At 41.0% G+C, this 20,845-nt stretch overlaps 2 protein-coding genes across 7 annotated transcripts in view; one reads left to right on the top strand and one right to left on the bottom strand.

The window, feature by feature from the left end:
* Positions 1-3,457, top strand: part of LOC111260557 (wee1-like protein kinase 1-A) — a 37,915-nt gene extending 34,458 nt beyond the window's left edge. For both annotated transcript variants that reach the window (XM_022833418.2, XM_022833419.2), the window contains exon 5: positions 149-3,457. In XM_022833418.2, coding sequence (XP_022689153.1) covers positions 149-1,162 — 1,014 coding nt within the window. In that variant the 3' untranslated portion in view covers positions 1,163-3,457. The remainder of the gene's footprint in view (positions 1-148) is intronic.
* Positions 3,458-8,488: 5,031 nt separating this feature from the next.
* On the bottom strand, positions 8,489-19,973 carry LOC111260558 (Na(+)/dicarboxylate cotransporter 3). 5 transcript variants are annotated; one of them, XM_022833421.2, is made up of 15 exons: positions 19,499-19,972; positions 18,777-18,952; positions 14,822-15,135; positions 13,365-13,493; positions 13,098-13,234; positions 12,446-12,551; positions 11,941-12,015; positions 11,611-11,738; positions 11,318-11,437; positions 10,717-10,908; positions 10,338-10,398; positions 9,960-10,083; positions 9,314-9,482; positions 8,863-8,986; positions 8,489-8,665 (listed from the first exon to the last, which is right to left on the bottom strand). In XM_022833421.2, the coding sequence occupies exons 3-15, from the start codon at positions 14,975-14,977 to the stop codon at positions 8,510-8,512; spliced, it is 1,677 nt and encodes a 558-aa protein (XP_022689156.1). In that variant the 5' UTR covers positions 14,978-15,135; positions 18,777-18,952; positions 19,499-19,972; the 3' UTR covers positions 8,489-8,509. The 5 variants fall into 5 exon arrangements, with proteins under 5 accessions (XP_022689156.1, XP_022689155.1, XP_022689157.1 ...); XM_022833420.2 differs by lacking the exon at positions 18,777-18,952; XM_022833422.2 differs by lacking the exon at positions 18,777-18,952 and having other exon boundaries at positions 11,611-11,717; positions 19,499-19,971.
* Between the last annotated feature and the right edge of the window lie 872 nt (positions 19,974-20,845).

Here is a 20,845-nt window from a genome sequence, read left to right on the forward strand (position 1 = left end):
ATTAACTAACTGTGCGAGGTTAATGCATAAGAACGCATAATAGGATGTCATTTTCTATATAATCGCCAGCGCCTTCATTATGATGTATGTGCGATGTTATATTGTGGCTACTTGTCTAATGTGCACTATACATTTAATATTTTTGCAGAACATACGTAACGGAGAAGCGATGACTGAGGTCCAACTTCGTCGTCTGACATTGCACATAGCCCATGGGCTAAAGTTTATCCACGGACAGAATCTCGTTCATATGGACATTAAGCCAGGAAATATCTTTATTTCTCGAAGCGACAACGCGAGTGAAGACGACGGCTTTGTTGAGGATGAAATCGAGGAGGGCATCACATACAAGATCGGTGACCTTGGACTCGTCACGTCGTCGGTGCATCCCGAAGTGGAAGAGGGTGACTGTCGTTACATGGCGCCCGAACTGCTGCGCGACGATCACTCCAACCTGCAGAAGGCTGATATCTTCAGTCTGGGTATGACCATCTACGAGGTTGGCCTTAGTATAGAGCTACCGAAGAACGGCGAAGAATGGCAACAGCTTCGTCGAGGCGAGCTTCGACTATTGACACATTGCAGCACCGAATTCAACCAGCTGCTTCAGCGTATGTGTCACCCACAGCCGGAGAAGCGGCCTACGGCACAGCAGCTCGTCTGCGACTCATGCCTTGTTCCATACGCCGACAAGTCGAAAGCTCAGCTTCACATGGAGCTCAATATCGAAAAGTTCCGCACACGAGTGCTAGAGCAGCAGCTTGCAGTCGCGCTGGGTTTCCAGGTGCCACAGTGCCCAGCTGATGTCCGACTCAACTTTGACTTCCTAAGTAACCCACCACCGTTCACGGCTAATCGGACCATCGCCAACGACAGCAGCCAGTCAAGCAACAACAACGTCAGCAGCAGCAGCAGCAGCAGTAGCAGTCAGCAAAATGACGTAATCGGACTGAAGAGCAACGTTAGCAACAACAAAATCAGTGGTACCAATCATAGTAGCAATAATCACAACGACACAAATAATAATCCTACCGTCAATAATAACAATAATAGTAATAACAATAATCGTACGATCGCGATCAACAGGGAGTTCCCCGCCGCCCGACGGAACCTCTTTGTTGGGCGGGGTACAATGCGATCTAATAGTGTACAGAACTTTTAAATTGGGTCAGGACGTCTCGGAGTGGTCAGCTGACCTTGCCAAAGTCTTCCATTTACTTGAGAGAATACCACACTGATTAATTTGCCTGCTAATTGTTCCTGTGCTTTTTCACGCTTGTGACAAACAAGCATTTTAAACTTACACAAGTCAGAACGACAACATGGATTGTATAAATGTCATGGAGGTCGTTGCGCTTTCACTGAGACTATACGTCGTTCCTATCGCAGTCGATCAGGCAGTAGCAGACAAACCTGGAACACCGTGACAATATTATGTGCCGTTTATTACTGTATGATTACTGAGCATGGCGTAATAGGAGTAATGTTAGCCTTCCTCTGACAGTTATGGAGGCGGCATGGTAACAATACTTTATTCGGTGGCCATACGAACACGACGTTAACGTTGCAGAACGGATGTGTGTATTATGGCAAGGAGGAAAAAAAACACAGTTGAAAACGAGTTAAATAACATGTTTTGATCGTTAATGTTTAATAGGAATGATAGAACTGACAATAATGAAGTTGACGCTGATCATTGACTGATGTTATTATTAATATTGTGACTAATAAGAAAAACGATGAAGATGGTGAGGTGATGATGGCAAAGCAGAGGGAAAGGTTCTCGGCTATCAAACGAGACCATTGCCGATATAATTACTAGCTAAACGCTAAAAGTCTGAAGTCCACCCTTTAAAGTCGACGAAAAGTCTACGATAAAGCGCAACAATTACATACCTCGTGAGTCTGGGACGGGCTCGGCTCTCGATAAGAGGGAGGCGGCAGAAAAATAAAAATCTAATTAACTGCTTAGTATACAGCAAAGGAGCCATTCTAAGTGTGTATAACGCAGGCTGCGTGATAATTGTACTATGGAAACGAATTACCAAGAATTATTATTATTATTATTATTTCAAGTTTTACTGTGAATGTAAATGATTTTCTATATTCCTATCCTAGCCACCTAAAAATTTACGTAGCCCATGTTTAATACAACACAGGAGTGAAGCAAAATTTCATAGGCGACACATTTTAACCTTAATGACAAGTATATTCACACGTAAATAACGCTATTTTTTTTTCGACACGATGTAAATATGTTGTATTCAATCAATCATTCGTCATGTAAACCCACTACATTTTGTGTATCATCATTTCATCATAATTGGTCTATGTAGAAACACTAGTGCCGGGTTACAGTTAGGCCATTGGTAAACAGTCATCACAGTCATCAATATAATCGTGGTAATAGTAGAATTTGCGAACGCTATATACGGTGGCGGCAACTTGTATCTAGGGGAGGCGGAGGGGGTTGATCCCACGATAGGCGCGCCGTGACGACGTAGACTAAAGCGAAGTGTTCAACAAAAGCACATGAGGGCTTTGTATGTACAAAATTGAAATCCCTTAATCTTATAGTTATTTTCGGCTGTTTGTTTAAGCTGTTGTCTAAACAAAGCGTATAGATGGAATCATATCATAGTCGATAAATGCGAATGGTCTAAACGAAAAGTGCCGTAAACAATATTGACTAAACACTCGCAGTTGGGTAGCTAAGCGAAAGTGTCTCATATGAAAAGCCCAAACCAGATAAAACCATTGCGATTTCACTGACAGTTTCTCATTTTCAATAACACTATGATGTGATGATATACTAATAAGAACAATCTAGCATCTAACTGTGATGTCCGCAACCAGGACACTGGAGAAGGATACTGTTTTCAAGCGTTCACAAGCTTCAAAAAAATTTCCTGCCACAGACTGTTACTGTGGCTTAGTTGAAACGAGAAAAATTGGCAAAAATGTTGAAAAATGAACAATGTTGGAAACATCTTAATCAGGACAGGTGCTGTCATTGTGAAATTTCTTCATTGAGTTTGGTTTTGTTTATCTGGAACAGCTGGCTCACAGCTCGTCCACTATTGTCACACTCACAACAGCCGCAACTGATTAAGAATCGCGATTATATATAGAAGTTCATTCAGTGTGAACATCATCAAGATACTATAAAAGTTCTGAAGATAAAAAAATTATTGATAAATAACAGCTCGGTTAAGTAGGTAGAGAACGAAGCGTTGCGAACGAAAAGTTAATGTAAAATGTACGCAGTCAATGAAGATACCCAAATACAGCGACAACGACAAGGAGAAGATCTGCAGAATTACATCGTCCGTGTTTTGTGTACATAGTACTTCTATCAACGTGATACGATGTATAAAATATAGATTGCTGTTCCTCCGTGGTGAATATAAACACAAATGTTAAATGGAACAAACCTATTCTTGCATTTTGAAAATAACTTGTTTTCCTTTATATCCTATTGAGTTGCGTACATTCGCTTGTTACTTCTCATACTCCTTCGATAGAGCACTTTATGCTGTCGTTTACAAACTACAGCTTCATCAACATTTTCGCCAGACGGTCTCAAAAGACGTGCCTCCGTAGGAAAAGTGACTGTTTAATGAAGAAGGAACCTCTTCTCTAGTTCTTCTATATATTTTACCATTCTAGTTGCGATTTTAATCAGGTATGGCTTGTAACATAGTTGATAGTTAGTGAGGTTACCTGAAAAATGTATCATCGGTCACACAAAGGGCCTGCACCATATACTCGTGGGGTTCATTCATATCAAGGACATGTATGCAAATGATCCTAGAAGAGGACTTCGAAAAAAACGCTTTAGAATTTTTTTATAATATCTAAAGTTTTTCTCTATTAATGCGTATGGGCAAACGATAAAACCGGCTCAAGGTAAACAGCGCTTACTTCACTGTTTACCAGATTCTTCCCTGTATTCTTAACCTTCATAATTTATAAGTATATGAAGCAATCTGTGTATTACATTTGGATAATTTAGAATATGCCATTGCAGATTTTCAAGAGGCAGCCATCTCTTCTTCTATATCTATCAACTAGCGATGGTTCGTCGGTAATTCGGTGAATGAAATTATATACATTTACTAAACGTAATAAATTTACGTTACAGCTAGTACATCAAGTCCTTTCTCTTATTCTTTGTATTTTAGATCCCTTTAGAGACAAAAAGAGCAATTCTAGCACAATAGGCAAAATTGTCCTACATTCAGCTACGGGTCTTTACCGACGCTGGCTATCCCACGTCCCGTTTCAGCTAAGTCCGGGACAGCGCAGTACCGCAGCAACCAGCGCAGTTGAATAGCAGTGATTTTTCTCTCGTGCCTGAACTGCTAGGAATCTGCAGCGATGGTAGATAAGCTTCATTAGTAATGGCTGCTATCGAATGCATGGTCAGTAACGTCGTAACCCCACACGCACCTGGTCAATCGGGATTTCATAATTCGGCCTGCGTTTTCACGGATGCTTAATTGAAATAAAAATCCACTAGTACTACCTTCCAGGGAACTGACCTTGAGTTTCATCTGCACACTTGACTAGACGGTCTGAGGGGATTTGATTTTTGGCTGCCACTTATACCATTGAGCCCGCTGTTAACAAAAATCCCCAAGGTCAACCAGTAACGGATGAAGCTGTTGGGTCGTTGGATATTTTTATACTGGGTCTGCTGGTTGGTGACGCACTTCCACATGCCACACGTTGTTCCGACATCGTCGAGTTAAAATTTCAGCTGATCAAACAAGGAACAGTTCGAGAGCAACAGCAAAATACGAGAGTTTTTTCGGATAGCCCGTCAATGTTGCATGGGTAACAGTGAGCTACAAATGAGAGAACGCGAGGAAAGCATTGGCGTAAATTGAAACGGAGGAAAAAGGCTCTGCTGTCTGCCGTCTTGCTCGAAATCAGGCTGCTAACGCGTGCTCAGCCTAATGACGTGCCTAAAACTTACTCCCATATACAAAAAGTATTCATTGCTAGAGCAATATCAGTCATTTTTGGTTTATTGGTACAATAACGAACTGGAATATCAGACATCGAATGATTAGGTATAGGCCAAGTTGTAACAAGTGAAAGATTAGTATAGATGAAGCTTTTTAAACGACTTTATTGGATATTCTCGGATTTATTTGCATCACCGCTCTTGACCAGCAAATAATATATTTAGGCCAATTAGAGCTATACACTATTGTTGGGTACAGACAAATGTGTTAACGGATTCAACAACACAATCAAAGCTATAGCCTGTAGGCAATCATCAATCAGCTCTAGTACGAGAGACATAAAATGAATTTCTTCATTATATGTTCAGAAATCTATGTTTAATACCCTTCACAATGACAATATGCTGGGTGGCTATCAACTTACGCCAAAAAACGCCTACCTCTTAACTGGAAATATATTGATAGATAGATAGATAGCAGTTGTTTTGTAGTCGTGTGTAAAATAGATACTTTATAGCCTAAAAAAACGAGGCTTATTCAAAAACATAGTGGCTTTCCTACCTAAACGCAGTGAGTCTTCAAACCATGTCGGGCTCGAATGATACCCATCGATCGAAAGCTTCTATGCCGACCTCCGATGAAAAAAGTGCGAATAGCGGGCTAGACGAAGGTGCCGCTGATAATGCCAGACCGTCACCGTTTGATATACGGGCAGACCCTGTGGATTTTGACCCAGTAGAGCATAATCCCGGACATTATGACCCGCAGCACGATCATTTGCGTTTTCATAGGTCTAATTATTATGCGCCTCTCCACCGCAAACCTGGACAATACGTACATGGCCGCTCTTCCGGTGTTTTCAATCCAGCTGCGCTAAACACGGTTACTGTCAACCCAGGGGCAGCTGATGTAAATAATGGAAATAAAGGAATTGCTCACCAAAATGCCCCAAATGCGAAAGCTAGTATTAAAAGCTCCTTGAATCCAGGGGCAGTTCTTTTAGGTCCCTTGAATCCGGCCGCCATTAACTTGGCTAATTTTAATCCAGGCGTCTACAGCCTATCCGCCTTGGACCCCAGCACTATTAGTTTAGCAGCTCTTAACCCAGAGTCCCCAAACCTCACTGCAATCCCTACGAATGTTGTGATCCCTACAACAGTTAACACAGTTAGCGCAAGCCCGGCAGCAGTAAACCCCAAGGAAGTGAATACTGAAACAGCAGTACCTGGAGTCCGGGAATCGAAGCATTTATCGAATCCTGGTGCTGGGAACTATGGCACTATAAATGCAAGAACTGTAAACTCGGAGGCGACGAGCCCCGAAATTTTGGCTTTCGGAAGCGTTAACCCCGGAGCTGTAAGTATAGGGATTGTGAATCCTGGTGCCGTAAATCCGGCGACTATGTTTAATTCGAATCTTGATGCGTTAGATCGACGTGTGGTAAATTCGACAGCTGTGAAGCCCAGTGCCTTAAATGTGGCTGGTCTAAACTCAAGGAACGTGTCTGCAGGCACAGTAGATCTGTCCGCTCTTTGCCAGGCCTCGAGCGATTTGTCATTTGTAAAGCAGAATATATGCAATTCGTCTTCTGGAAATACGACAACTTATACAGGCGTCCAAGGTTCTAGTGAATCGACCGCTGGCGTTTCGAATACGGCTTCTACAAATTCGGCTACCAGAAATTTATGTGCTGTGAATCCAGCTTCCTGTGGAGTTGATGCCGCAAGTACGAGGGTTTGCAATCCGCGCCTCACGATGTCATGTGTCGATAGATCTAGCGTTTCACATCCAGACACCGGATTGTATTCCACATGTCTCTATCATTCAAATCTTCTGTATAATGCCACGCATAACGATGCCGGTTCTAACCAGTGCAGCATCCCCTTAGGGGACCCCCATTCCAACTCGTTCAGTGCGTTCGTGTCACATCCTGAGGCGTATAGCGAATCGGTGCCTAGCCCTGGCGCATTAAATGCAAATGCTCTATGCTTTCCTGAATCCGACTCTGCTAGGAGTGCCTGCCCCAGCAGACAGGGCAACAATGCTCCTGGTATTTGCAACGTAAATTTTCAGAATGCGGATGCATTCAACGCCAGCCTTTCTGTTCCAGAATCAGTGAATATGTCTTCGAATTCTGGATCATTTACAGGACAACTTAATCCAGGAGTGTCAAGCTCAAACTCAATGCCATGTAACTCATATATTTCTGATCAAAGAGTTCCAAATGCCGCTGGACACAATTCAGGCTGCTTAAACGCGTATCTTCGTCATGCGGGGGCTCACAATCCAAACGTGTTCTATTCAACTGGCCCGTACAACACGGAACCCACTAAACCAAGCGCATTCGGTCCTTATTGGAACGCAATTCCAGGTACGATAAATTCTGGCATGACAAGCGACGGCATAACTATACCTTGTACACTAAGCCGTTGTAGTTTTGGCGTTAATGAATGTAATCCCAGAGCTTTTAATCCGGGGATGACTTATTACAACGCTATTTACCCGGGGACATTTTATCCGGGCGCGCTTCCTTCGAGCCATTTTGCCTGAAACCCTGAACCCGAGCGCAACACACCCGGGTATACAATCCACGACTGAGAATTGTCTAAAGTAAACGTTGTAGTACTTGAGTACATCTTGAATAATTGCAAGCTTTGTGCATAGTTAAAATATCTATCTAGTATGTAAACTTGCTAAAGCTGTTATTATACAAATGTATGAATGTATGGGAATTGTCGCCCTTGGGGAGCCGATTGTACAACAAATTTAAGTAATCCCAAGTTCGACTACATATGTTTTCGTCGTGCTTAGTTCCTTAAATTACTAACTGAATCAAAAGTGGCAATGAATATTTACTTGGAACTGCGGTGAGTGAAGCTTCGAGTGCTTCGTCAACGATGTATCTTCACTTTGATAAACAGCTGTCAATTGGCACAATTTAGCACCGACGTTCTAGGCGTTCATGCAAATGTAGCTAATTTTTAACCCGTAGGCGGCGCTAAGCTTCTATTGTTTGTAATCTATTGAGTCACTTTAGACCTGAAATGTAGGCCATTTAGGAATAGTTGGACTTACCCGAGTTCCCCACCGGCCCCCGTGAAACTCAGGCTTAACATTTGGAAGTGTCCGCCCCGATGTAAACTACCATCTGCTAAGTTTACTTGCTTTGCGTATTGGCTATTTGATCTGCTACATAACTTGTAGGGCCGCAGTATCTGTTTTTAATGTACGAAGGGTGCAAGACATGTCGTTGGCGACAATGGTGACGGCCACCGCCAAGTGTAGTTTCGTATGTGGCATTTTTTGCCTTACTTTTCGCACACGGTTACGGTACAGTCGGTGTCACCACCGTACAACAAAATACATTTTTCAATACCTTGTGTTTGAGCGCCAATTAAACTCATGCCAGTATTCGGCTAAAGTGGATGAAAATTAAAACGAAGTTTGTAGGTTGACAAATATGACGCTGTATAAACAGAAAACAATGTCCGTTTCGTAAACAATAAGTTGATCAGTTGAAACTTGAAGAACAAAATTTATTTAAGGTCTATGGTGACATTGGTCCCGGACGGTAGTTCAGGTTCGGCCCAACTTGGGAAGGTCGACAGACCGTACACCTTATCTCCATAGAGGTTGATAGCTAGTATTTCTATGGCAACACAAATACAGTTCATAACGATACCGGGAAATGCCTGTAAGGAAAGCGCGAAAACTGTCACAAATATCGCCAGAATAACCGTGTGTCGCGTTCATCTCAAGCTAGGCCATGTTAGTTTAGCTTCTGTTTGTAGTAGATAATGTTTGCTACACGATAGACGATGTCTCACGATGATTTTACTTCAGATTAAAAAAGTACGTTCTTCAGATTAAACTACATTAATTTCCTAACCATTTGCGGTATAGTCATGTGGGCAAGATCGTAGACAATCGCATTGACCGGAGTAGCCGCTGGAAGCATAAACGAAAACGAGCAACAGATTGTAATCGGCATCATCAGATACAGCGGATGTACCCTGCGTGTGACGGAGGCAAAAAAAAAGTAGCAGATTTTGTTAAAGCTGGCCCTTCCTTCAAATAGGTTAGCTTTGTTATACCTACAAGGATGCTAGAACTGTAAATATATTACAAGACGATTGCATGACAGAAATCAATTCCGAGTTACGGAATCGGTATACCTAATGTCGTTGGTGAGGTTCTCAATAAGCATAAGGCTATTTTTGTACGGTGCGTCAACGTAAAATAGTCGTAATGACATTGAAGAAAGCTACGACAGTGTACGCATTATCGTCTACTACCACTTCGAGCTCATTCGAGTGGGGGGTTTCTGCTGTCTCTGATACCTGAGAGCTATGGCTATCTGCGCCACGACTGGGAGCATGATTGAGCAGATTGCGGTATTTGAAGTGATTTCGGTTAGCATGGACGCGGCGAAGCTAAGGCAAGACACTGTGACGACTGGCGGCACCCCTCGAAACAGCAAAAGCTCATCAGCGATAATCTTTGAAAGACCTTTAATAGAAACGTGTGAAAACACATAATGTAAACATTTTTTTTTGCTTTTTTTTTTAGGTTGCATTTGATTTAAGGTTACATTTGAAAGAATTGCTTTAGACGGCTGGTGAAACGACGCATGTCTGTGTTTAATTTTTCAGTTAGTCGACGTTTAGTGGGCAAGCACGTTACCACTGCGCTAGGTAAAAGCTTAAGTGATCCATCTGACCTGAGCGGCTTTAGATGGCCAATTAGAGTGGTAACAAATCCGAGGTAAAGCATTCGCGAAGTAACGTCTATTATAGCTGACAGTGCTACATGCAGCGGTCTTTGTTTAGCAGGCTAACGTAATGAAAGTCGATTGCGAAACAAACCAATAACCCATTATAATTGAGGGTGCTGCTATCGCTGTACAGGTGCATTTAGCAATGTGCATACACTGTAACTATCTCCTAGCGCTGACAGGAGTTAAACCTGAAATTTGGCTGTGTTTACCAGTCGATTTGCATAGGTCCGCGAGTGCCAGCCCTCCGCCAAGCAATAACATTACGCCCCACTGCATTTTCTTTTGGAGAACTGGCCACGTCAGAATCTTCTCAGAATTTTTGCTCCAGGGATTCTGCGAAGTCAGGAGCAAAAGCAGAAGATCGCTATTAATCAGCATTCTCACCTGCTGTTTAGTGCTCAATACATATTCGAAATTGTGCCAAAATCACGACTATTACTCATTAATCGCTGACTATCCAACGATCACGTTATTATAAATACTAAAAAACAGTCTATAGGCTGGAATGTATTATCGATTATGATTGTTTTACCCTGCCCATGTTAACCTAGGGTTAATGGGTTTTTCACCTGCTGATAGAACCCAACCTTAGGAACGATGAAAAAGAGCAGCATTAGCCCCAGAGCCGGCGCTGTCGGCTTGATTATTCTAGAAAAAAACACGCGCACAAAAAATAAATAAATATAAACACAAAATCGGCATTAAATTTTTAAGAGAATTATGGCGACGTAGAGAGAAATTAAGCAAGGTTCCGTCGCTTTCTTTAACTAGGTCGCAATAGTTTTGTACGTTTGTCCGAAACACGCGTCTGCCATATATGAATTAGTACTAAAAACGTTGGACTTTTTTTCAGTTTAAGCGGTTATTTGTGCTTGAATAATTTCGCACTAACTTTGAGAGGAGAAAAATTCACTTGGGTCGGTCATTGGGAAATTGTTTTCATTGTCCTTACAATATAAAACTAACCTTCCGTAGGGTAGGTAATCGGCCCATCCGTGAATGAATTGCGGTCGCATCAAGAACCACAGGACGATCGTAAAGGCCAAAAGTCCCATAACAAAAGCTTCGGCGAACGTGATAGATCCTAATCGGTTGTATTTTTCTTCAAGGCTATACCGAACTACCGCTTCCGAGTCCGCGTTCACCTTAACACTCTTTCTACACAGTTTATTACCCTTGTATATTAGTTACCCTAAGGGTAAATTAGTGCTATATGAAATCGCTACATCGGATCGCGTAATGAATAGACAAAAATGCTCGGCTTCTGAGCGGAAAATGGCGGAAGAAGTAATCTTTAGGGCTTGCATATATACATGACAACTAGCTATTGGCCGTACAGCTCCTGTGATATCTATATTTAACACAATTTTATAGGTAGACAAACGCTATTATATCAGCCGACCTTTGTAGAAGTTAACAAGAGACGAGCTCTGTCCAGCAGTAAAAATTAACGTGAAAGATTTTTACATAGCTAGCCACGAGACGGTCCGGCAAAGCCACATTTAACAGTAAAAACGACATATAGTACCCACATAGATATAGTGAGTATTAAATTTACTATACGTACAATGCAATGTTCAAAAGTATAGACAAGAAGACGAAGCCAAATAGTGTATTGATCAACATTACTGGAGAATTATATAGCATCCAACTGCTGAACGTTACTTCTGTAGAATTCGGGTACAGCCTAAAATGAAAAGATGTTAGCAAAGAATAGAAAACGCTATTACACATTTCGGGAATGGAAAAAAATTGCTCATATTCAATGCTGCTGATTATAGCCGAGCCACAAACGAGGTTAAATCAGACAGCCTTTTAGGCCGAAATTGGTTGGGTAGCATGGTAAAGGTGATAACGTACGTGTCGAGTTGCGCTTTGAGTACGAGATTAGGACCCGTGCCTATTATAGAGCCTGTTCCACCTGCGTTGGCCGCGTACATGACAGCTAACATCATGATACCGCGCACCTGGAAATGACGGCTGTTAGCCTTATCCGGCCAAAGACAAAATGCTATAGCCTTTCTAAGAATGTATCATCATCTGCTATGCTAGCTCGAAGCGAACAATGAGTTACATAGGATCGGTGATGGTAATGAACGGGCGTAACTAAATCTGTGCAGGAAGGCTATCTGCTTCTTTGAATAATACGCTTATCTATAAAATGTTTTCTTATGATGTCTGCACAAGTACCTTTCGGGATTCCTGCTTTCCATTTCCCCCTTTGTGGACTAGCGGATCCATTGTCGGTAGCTCAGAGTCGAAGACCTATTGATAAGGGATTGATACGAGGAAGATGAAATCAGTATTTTGAAGTGTTTGATACAGTCAATGCCTGTCTTTTTTTTTCAAACAAAAAGCAGCGTCGAAAGGCGTAGATTCATAGCCAATCAGAGTGATTTATCGTATTTTCTCAGTGATACGTAAATATAATGCATGACGCCTGGGTTCGGCGCCAAATCTCCCCGTACATTTGGACTCCTCTGTCCTAGAATCCATTATGCACAACGTAAAGATTATAATTCTCAATGTCTTGAAAATAGAAAGGGCAATCTGACTCTCTATATCCCAGATGGAAAAAAAACGATCTATTAACTATCTATAATAGGCTGTAATTACTATATAACAGTATTTGGCTAACCGATCAACTAAAAGCTAAGGATACCTGCGGTTATTGCTGCGGTGGATAAAATGTTACCTGGTCAATTATTGACAGAGCGACTGGCCCCATTATTGAAGCCGACGCTGTGTTGGGGATCCACATAGACAAGAACATGGTTACCATCATTGTGCCCAGCAAAAGTCTGTTAAATAACAAAATAAACCAAGTTAGTCGATTACGATATACGCTGCGTTGCTTATAATTATTTGGAGGTGATTAGAAATCATCAGCAGGCAAAACGGGGCGCCACGTTGCTCCCGCTAAGGGGTAAGCGTCTGCATTGAGTTGAGAGATGCCTATTGTGATCTCGCACCGATATAGGGATAGGTAGAGGGTTTTTTTTCCATTGAAGCAAATGCTGACTCTGAATAGTACAGCGATTGTGCTGCTGTCTGTGTAGAGAATTGTCTAGAGATCTACCTATAGTGGCCCGAAACGTAATAGAAACTCTATCCCGTGGTATCACTGTTACCCACCGATCTATCTAATTAGTTTCCTAAACGATTGTCAAGCGAAAGAATGTTGCTGTACGAGCTCAATTTGAGATATCCATAAAGTATACTAACATTCAGCTGAATAACGTTAATATACTGGTATCCTATTGAGCAGAGACGTGACAGAGTTTTTATCTACCTAGATCTCGCTTATTGAAATTGGCAGTGGTATTCAACGTGCCGCTGGGCGTCACCTGTATGTACTCGTGCCAATTACGAGCAACGTCCGAAGTGAGATTCGTGTGTGCAGATTGCTGGTTTCGACGGCAGCCGCGATCGAAAGGGATGTAAGCATTAGAAAGCTGATGTCATCGAGGTAGAATCGTGTTACCTGCACCCACAGCAGACTCAATCGTATTTTTAATGCTAACGTCTATGATTGAATTCCTAATCGATTTCTGTTGCAATAATAAATAAGATTTTATTATTAGCTCTGTAATTTATTGCTAGTTAGTGCAAACCTGAGTGGAGCTCATGAGACCGAGCAATGGGAACGCAACTACAGGAATCAACGAAGTTACAGCCAACGGAAGAGCTTCTGTAGTCCATAACGCTGCCATAATCAGCATCAAATAGGCGCACCATCCTGCCTTTAAGTTAAAATTTAAAGTCAAACGTCAGAAAGGTTAAATAGCAGTGTGCGGACTTGCAACGAACGCAAGTATGATATCTTCCTATTGAAGGGTAACTCGAATGTAGGTTATTCGGGCACGCATATGGTCGTGGCATGGTTTTCTTGGAACGATCCATTCGATCGAATGATGCCAGGACCGTTGTGTGCGTGGTCTTCATGAAAACGAGGAGACAACTAAACTTTACGCAAATTTCCATTTTTGCATCTGATTTAGCTCTCCTTAAGGGACATATAACGTCTTAATGATTTATATTATGATTATATAATGTAATACCTGCGATCATGGGAATCGCATATGAACGCTAGTCCGCGTTTGAAAGACGTTTAGACAATGCACTAAACGCGCTCATGCGCCTTTTTCATTCTTTCGAGTTCGGTCACGTTGTTACATGCGGTCTCTTATCTATAGTAATCTTTGTTGTATGCGAGCCTTTGGCATCTTTTTAGGCCTTTTCGCTCGAGTGACTGTCTTGAAATATCCCAACAATGTTATGGTCCAATTAAGGCAGTCGGTTATAGGAATCGCTAGTGGACGTTTCCTTGATGACTAGTCACATTTCTGTTAGGCGAATCTAACAAAATTTCCAATTAATAGTATTTACTGTCTATTATTTTTATAGATAACAAACAACACATTTTTGACATTAGCTTGCATTAAAAATTACAGTTAATTACTTTCCCTATTTGAGCATTTGTCATCCCGAAGGCCTATTACTCACCTGTTAGTTAACCTGAGAAAGTCCAGCGAACTCTGCCTAAACAATAACAGTAATAATAATGGGTCACTTTTCATGGGGGTTTTTAATTAAATACGAATATTCGACATGTTAACGATAGACTCCACTGATATAGACCCTATTTAGATTGATAATTATCAGACACATCATCACTGACAGAGTGTACTCAGGGCTTTCGAGAACTCACGTCGGGTTTATAGGTTCCAGATAAATTTTTGAATGGGTTGGAAAGTTGAATACGTAAACCCTTAATCATTAGACGCCCAAAAATAATAGTTGAAGTCGTGCACATTAGGGCGGGATAACGAGGCCCATGGTACCTTTATAACCTAAGGCACACGGGATTTATGTGCTCTACATTTAGAAGCCGATCAATGTATATTGCAGCAGTATAGATCTTTACATTACACGTCGCACACCTAGCCAAATGACACGGAAAGTGCACGATATCCGGTTGTGGCCGCTACAAATCGATTTTATATATGCACGTTTAAGGGTACAAGGATGAGGGAAAAACGTAAACCGAAATTAGAGTTTGACCACTTACATCCGTACGGTAAAAGACTGGCAACGGAAGAAGAGCTAAAGGCAAGATGATCGCGAACCAGCTTTCCCAAGAGGCAGCCATGACTTCAAGAATGTGGAGTGGAAGACGTTCAAGCTCCTGCTGTCGCCCGGCATTCTTCTTAACTTTCAAGCTCATTTCTGTCGTCGAGGAGCAAGCGTCTTCAGACGTGTTCTCTGTGATGACGTCGAACCGCCTCTTGTGGCGGCCGCTGCTGACAGTTTTTCCCCTGTTGTTTGTTTTGCTGCTGCTTTTTGTAGCGGAGGGAAGACAATAATGTCGGCTAGTCCAGAAGCCTAAAACGAGTGTAAGTCATAGGGCAACTTTTATGGGCCATTCAGGTAGCCGCTGTAGGCGCTAAACGCTATCGAAAAGACACGTCACCGAGACAAGCTACATCCTCTAAATAGTTTCGGCTACTCGAGCTGAGTGTAGAGGAGTTGGATGAAAATTATTTTTCTTTTTTTATAAAAAAAGGTGTAATTAGTTTGACTAAAAGCTTTATTGTTGAATCGATAATTCAAGATCAATAGCAAACATGTTCATGACTACAGATAGGTATAAATTTCACTCAAATAGTATACGCCTGAGTGTTACTCTCAGACTTAATTAATTGCTTTACAGTTCAAAATAAAAAATGGTTGTCTTGAATATTAAAAAAAAAAACAACTATTGGGTTTCTATATGGCTTCTTTCCATAGATGAAACGGGTAAAGGCGTAAGACGCTCAAAACACCGTGATTCTGCCACGGCAGAGTGTGTTAGCCTTTCGTTACGTTTGTTTGAATGAGTATAACTTGCATAAAAGCGTTAAGTTAAAGAAATCTATACTGTCACTTTGACAGTCAAGTCCTCTGTGGTTCATTGCAGCTGGTCTGATGCAGTCAAAACAGGCCAAAGGTCTATTAACGAAAACTACCTATCTGCAGGTTTAGCGAATTGGCCGTGGACAGATTCTGCCTAACTGAATCTACCACCGTGTATGTGGCCACCAGAGTTTCGCTATTCCCATAAAACTAGAAATTATAATTTTGGTTTTCCCAAATAGTGCTAGCGAGTGATAAATCACGAGTTACGGCGAGTAGAATTAAGTTACCCTGTTTGCAAATAAAAGTTGTAACTTTTTTTGTAAAACTGCCAAAGGATCGTCCTTAATGTATCTATGTATACAACACATCTAAAAACTCGTAAAATTGAAATAGGCGAACCTTTTTTCACTGGAATGAAACACAGACAGTGGCATTTATCGGTAAATAATTCTGACTGGATATTGGTCAAGTAGTACTTAAACCCCTTTTGGGATTTCGACATAATCACCTCCAACTAGATGCCACGACGTTAAACAGCCAAGATTAGAATAAGCTTTGCTATGTATCATTACTATTACTTCAAAGATAACTTTTGTAAAAGACAGATGGTTTCTTAAGGAAAGCGCTCAGTTTCCCCTTGGCCAGGGCCAATTGTTCGGATCCGTCTCCACAGTCTTTGTTCGTATTTCATAATCTACGTCTCGGCCCACAGATGGCTTGACACCGGCTTATTTCCAATGCGTCGTTTATAAATAGCGTCGTCTGCCTTTCTATAGATCTACTTTCGCCAACGATGTTATACAGATTTTTAGAACGAAGTTTCGGGTATTCTCTTGAGGAAATTACGCCCCAATTTTTTGCTATCCAGTACTAGACTATTGGTTCGGATCAATCGAACGGCGAATCGAGGGGAATTAACGTGTGGGGGAGATCGGAAACAGTTAATTTTGCGCTACTTTAATTTTTACCCCATATAGGTAAAGAGATAATGAATGTGAACACTTTATACGACCATTAAATGAAGAGAAGAATAGCTTTTTTCAAATATCACTACTCTTATTCATTCTATGAAATATAGTAGTATGTACGCGTTTCACTAAACACGAGCTCTGGCTCTTGAATAAAAAAAGAAAAAGACGCAATGATATTTTGCATAATGTTTCGTTAATAAATTGAACAGCGGGACTTTAACACTGGTTTGTTATTGTAAACAGAGTCGCATGGCAACCGACAAGATGGTTAAAATGCAAACCATTTATTATATGTATATGCTTATTACCAATATCAACAGATGCTGTACTGTAAAATATGAAGACCGTTTATAAAAATAACACACAAGGTTAATCAGAAGTACAGGAAAGGGCTATATGGGGGGTTCTACTAACAATTTTAGTTAGAACCAACTGAAATAGCTTTAAACTGCATAAAATCGACTGACAAAAACAGACGGTAACAAGCAACACGTAGGGAACGTTCGCAGAACACCTGTTTTTTTTTTTTGGTACCGAGACGAAGTCAACAGCAGCGGAACTACCTTGCGTCCTACTTCTTGTCCTTGAAACAGGAGATGTGGCCCTTTCCAGCAGCCGTTTAAGCTCACCTCATACAAATGGAATCAACCTACAAAAGTAATTAATTTGCCTAAGGTGCAAAAAAACTCTTTTTGCATATCCATTGTCCAAAATATACTTCATATGCGAATCATACTCCTTGGCACCAATTTGCATAAAAAGGACTGTGTGAATGGACCTGTATGAGTCACCGAACCTGAAATATGCCGAGGAGCTGGAAGCAGTTAGTTATCCGTTAGGTCTAGCTTTAACTAGATTTTATTTATTTCGCCTTAGTCATTCAATCAATGGTCATTAACTCTCTTCTGAGAAGGTAACTTCAGATCAATTTCTTTCAGCTTTACGGAGGAATTTTCGTATGTCCGAGGTCATATAACAACTTTTTAAGACATTAACATGAACTAGCTGCGTATAAGCCACAAATTCAAACCACAAAAGCCAAGTTTCTGGTTGAGCAAATTCTATGAGCTAGATGACGGCGATTAACTGTTTGTTGGAGATATCAGAAAAGTTGGACTTCTTAGCTATAGTTAATCAATTATTCAGTTAAAATCAATTGTTTTTGGGGAAATGCCCAAGACCCAAGTATAGAAATTGGCAGCTATCCAGAATTTCCGCTACAGCAAATGGTGTGTCCTTCCATCACGCGGTGCTTAGCGTTGAATATACGTTCAAACACCTTAAGCTACATAGACCACGCACAAAAATCGAAGGGCATTTGTCGATCGGAGCATTGACACGAAAAGGTGTCAAACAAAAATAGTTTATAGCATTACTGAATTTAAGCCTCGTTATTATGAAGTCGATATGGTAGATGAAACAATCCACGATAAATGGCAGCGTTACTATTAGAGGAAACATGAGGTATGCAAATTTAATCACATTGTTTCGAAGGACTTCAAGTGTCCACCAAGCGAACCGAAGACGACCATAGTTGTCACAGTACCGATTTAAACAAGCTCAAAATAATATCAAATATGTGACGCGAACGTTATTTTCTACTACGCAGTGAAAACCTGCTGAAGTTCTATTCTTAATCTGAAGTGCAAAATGCTAATAAAAGTGTTGCAATGGAATTATAGACTACAGAACTGGGAATCGAACCTTCTGAGCTGTTTTTGCATGTGCTATCTTTTGATACGTATTACTTTTCATAATACACCGTATGCTTCAGAAGAGTTTTCGCACAGTATCGAAATAAATAGTCGAAAATGCGCCATTTATCTTCTGAATTTTACACTGAAAAAGCTTATCATTGTTATGAGGACTTGCACAAGATTACAGGAAGCCTTTCAACAAACAGTTTTATTATTAGCTGATATTTTCCTTCATTGACTAGTACAAGGCCTATAGGTACTCGTTTAGAGATTCGACGCCCGGAATTGTCGTTAGGTATCGTTTCGAATAAATTGGCCTCTGGTATTAAGCAACTCTCCTAAACCATTCCATATATCTTTATGTTCAGATGGCACACATGTTGAAACTGCGCGATCGTAGCGAAAGCTATAAATAAGTACAGCCTAAGCTTGGCACCAACCAAATTTTTTTTTAACATACCATCCAGCAAGTAACTTTGGTTTCCAGCGTTCCCATTTTTAGACACCGTTTCTCAACTGTTTGATGTGCTCCATCATCATGATCATCGTGCTCAGTTACTGCTTGTTTTGCTATCAATTTCATTAGTGGACGTGCTTTTGGCATCGGGCTCACTTGCCCCTCACTGCCGCCCTTGCCTGTGCCAATATAACAAACAAAAATGTCATTTGCGAAGTATGTACAGACGTTTCATTACGCTCAGAAAGCAGTGCAGACGGCTGACACAGAGAAGCAAATAACAATAGCCTTCGACAGTGAACAATTCAAACTAGGGAAGACATAGAAAAGGCACAATGTAAAGTTATTTCCAACAGAAAATAAATAGAAATTCGATGGCCCCCTAAGAGAACCATATGTGAAAGGTAAACGTAGGACACAAGAAGATAGTAACACTAGTCGTGATATTAATACCAAAAATCAATAATAATAATATTTATTATTATTATATAGTTATTACTAGAATGTAGCGATATGTTTTTTCTTAATAGTAACAAAATGATCAATTTCTCAATGTGTCCACGTGTCCACGGACCAGTTCGACCATGTACGTACTTGACGTAAGCGAATTTTCCTTCCCTATAAAAATTAATAGAAGCTTTGACATCTCGCTGCCTAAAGGACGTTATTAAGAGTATCAATTCCAAAAGTGATCAATTAAAATCATGTGCGAAATATATACTTACAGTTTACTTATTTGTAAGGCGGACGGCGCAAGCATAATCTAATCCTTCGTTAATTCTCAATAGTTACTTTCACATAACACCGATATCTTTGTCGAACACTGGACACTGCGATTGACAGCTTAATATAAATCCTTTACGCTGCATTGTTTAGCGAAGACCCCTCATTCGTATAGACCCGCAATAAACTTTGTCCTCAATCACATTCGATACGATATCATTTTGTACAATGAACGTTAGAGATTCTAGTTCAGTGTATACTAGTCAGTCAAGAGTCGCACGGCTACGTCACAGAAAAATGGGTCTCAATTTGAATACTGTGAGAAGAAAAGGCTTATCACTGTACGGTTACACAGAGCGAAGTGTCTCTGTTTATTCTATAGATCGGATAAGCAACCGTTCCGTAAATTGATTAGATCGGATCAGTATTTAATCCCGTGTCTCTATTTCTGATTCTGTCTGAGTGTCTGTGTATTCCCATCTCCAAATCGCTGCTGTTGACACGGCCGGTTGGGTTGTCAGTTTGCTTGCGGTCAGAAGCCACAAGAAGGGAAGAAGCTTTGGCAAGGGCAACTCGGTAATAATTCTCGACACCCTCACTCAGGGCGAGGCAAATGGCTATAAATACGATGATACGTCAGACTCGTTGGAGCTATTGAAATGGACGGACAGGAAAACGCTAGGAACATATTTGAAACATGTAGAAGCAGGAAGTGGTATAGTTATGCATACTTTATTGGTTACACTTTTGCGCTACGCCGTCCCCGAGCTAGTCGGATACGGACATGCCACTGGATCTTTGTTTAGATCGTTTGTCCTTATAGATTTTCAACGTTGCTCTCTCTCATGTGCCTCTCAAGTGTAGGTGAATTAAAAGTTAACAAGAGAAAACTTGGTCATGAACAAAAAACCATGCAACGCGATTAAAGCAATTAAATTGTTGACACTTAATCTAAATTAATTAAAAAAAAAATCAAAGGGCATATGGAGTTAGGCCTCCTGATGCTTAGGCCAGATGGTGTACGGGAAGCGAGAGTATCTTCTAGCATTAAAGTGATATGTGTATATTTGCTTAAAGAACATCATTGGAGCCACATAAACGAGCTTTCTTTCAACCAGTGAAGTTTTCACCTGAAAACCAACAGGTCGCTGGTAGGAGCCCTGCGGCGGGACTATGTAGACTTGGTGTTACCTAGATATGCTACATGAACCTGTTTAACTAAAAAACATAGACGTATCACATAATGGGCAGTTCAAATGCTTCGTAAAATTGGACACATTTAACAAGCATAAGAACAATATTGACCTTGTGCGCGTCTAGCTAACTGGGAGCTCGACAAGTGGGATCCA

Source organism: Varroa jacobsoni, unplaced genomic scaffold (genome assembly GCF_002532875.2).
Source record: "Varroa jacobsoni isolate VJ856 unplaced genomic scaffold, vjacob_1.0 scaffold_452, whole genome shotgun sequence".
Classification (NCBI taxonomy): Eukaryota; Metazoa; Arthropoda; class Arachnida; order Mesostigmata; family Varroidae; genus Varroa; species Varroa jacobsoni.

Bases quoted from the DNA above. Each gene is read 5' to 3' on its own strand.
- LOC111260558 (XM_022833420.2), bottom strand. From the start codon at position 14,977: ATGAGCTTGAAAGTTAAGAAGAATGCCGGGCGACAGCAGGAGCTTGAA. The intron at 13,494-14,821 runs GTAAGTGGTCAA...TTTAACTTAAAG, and splicing joins CAGTCTTTTACCGTACGGAT to GCAGGATGGTGCGCCTATTT. The intron at 10,909-11,317 runs GTACGTATAGTA...TAAACTGTGTAG, and splicing joins ATACTTTTGAACATTGCATT to AAAGAGTGTTAAGGTGAACG.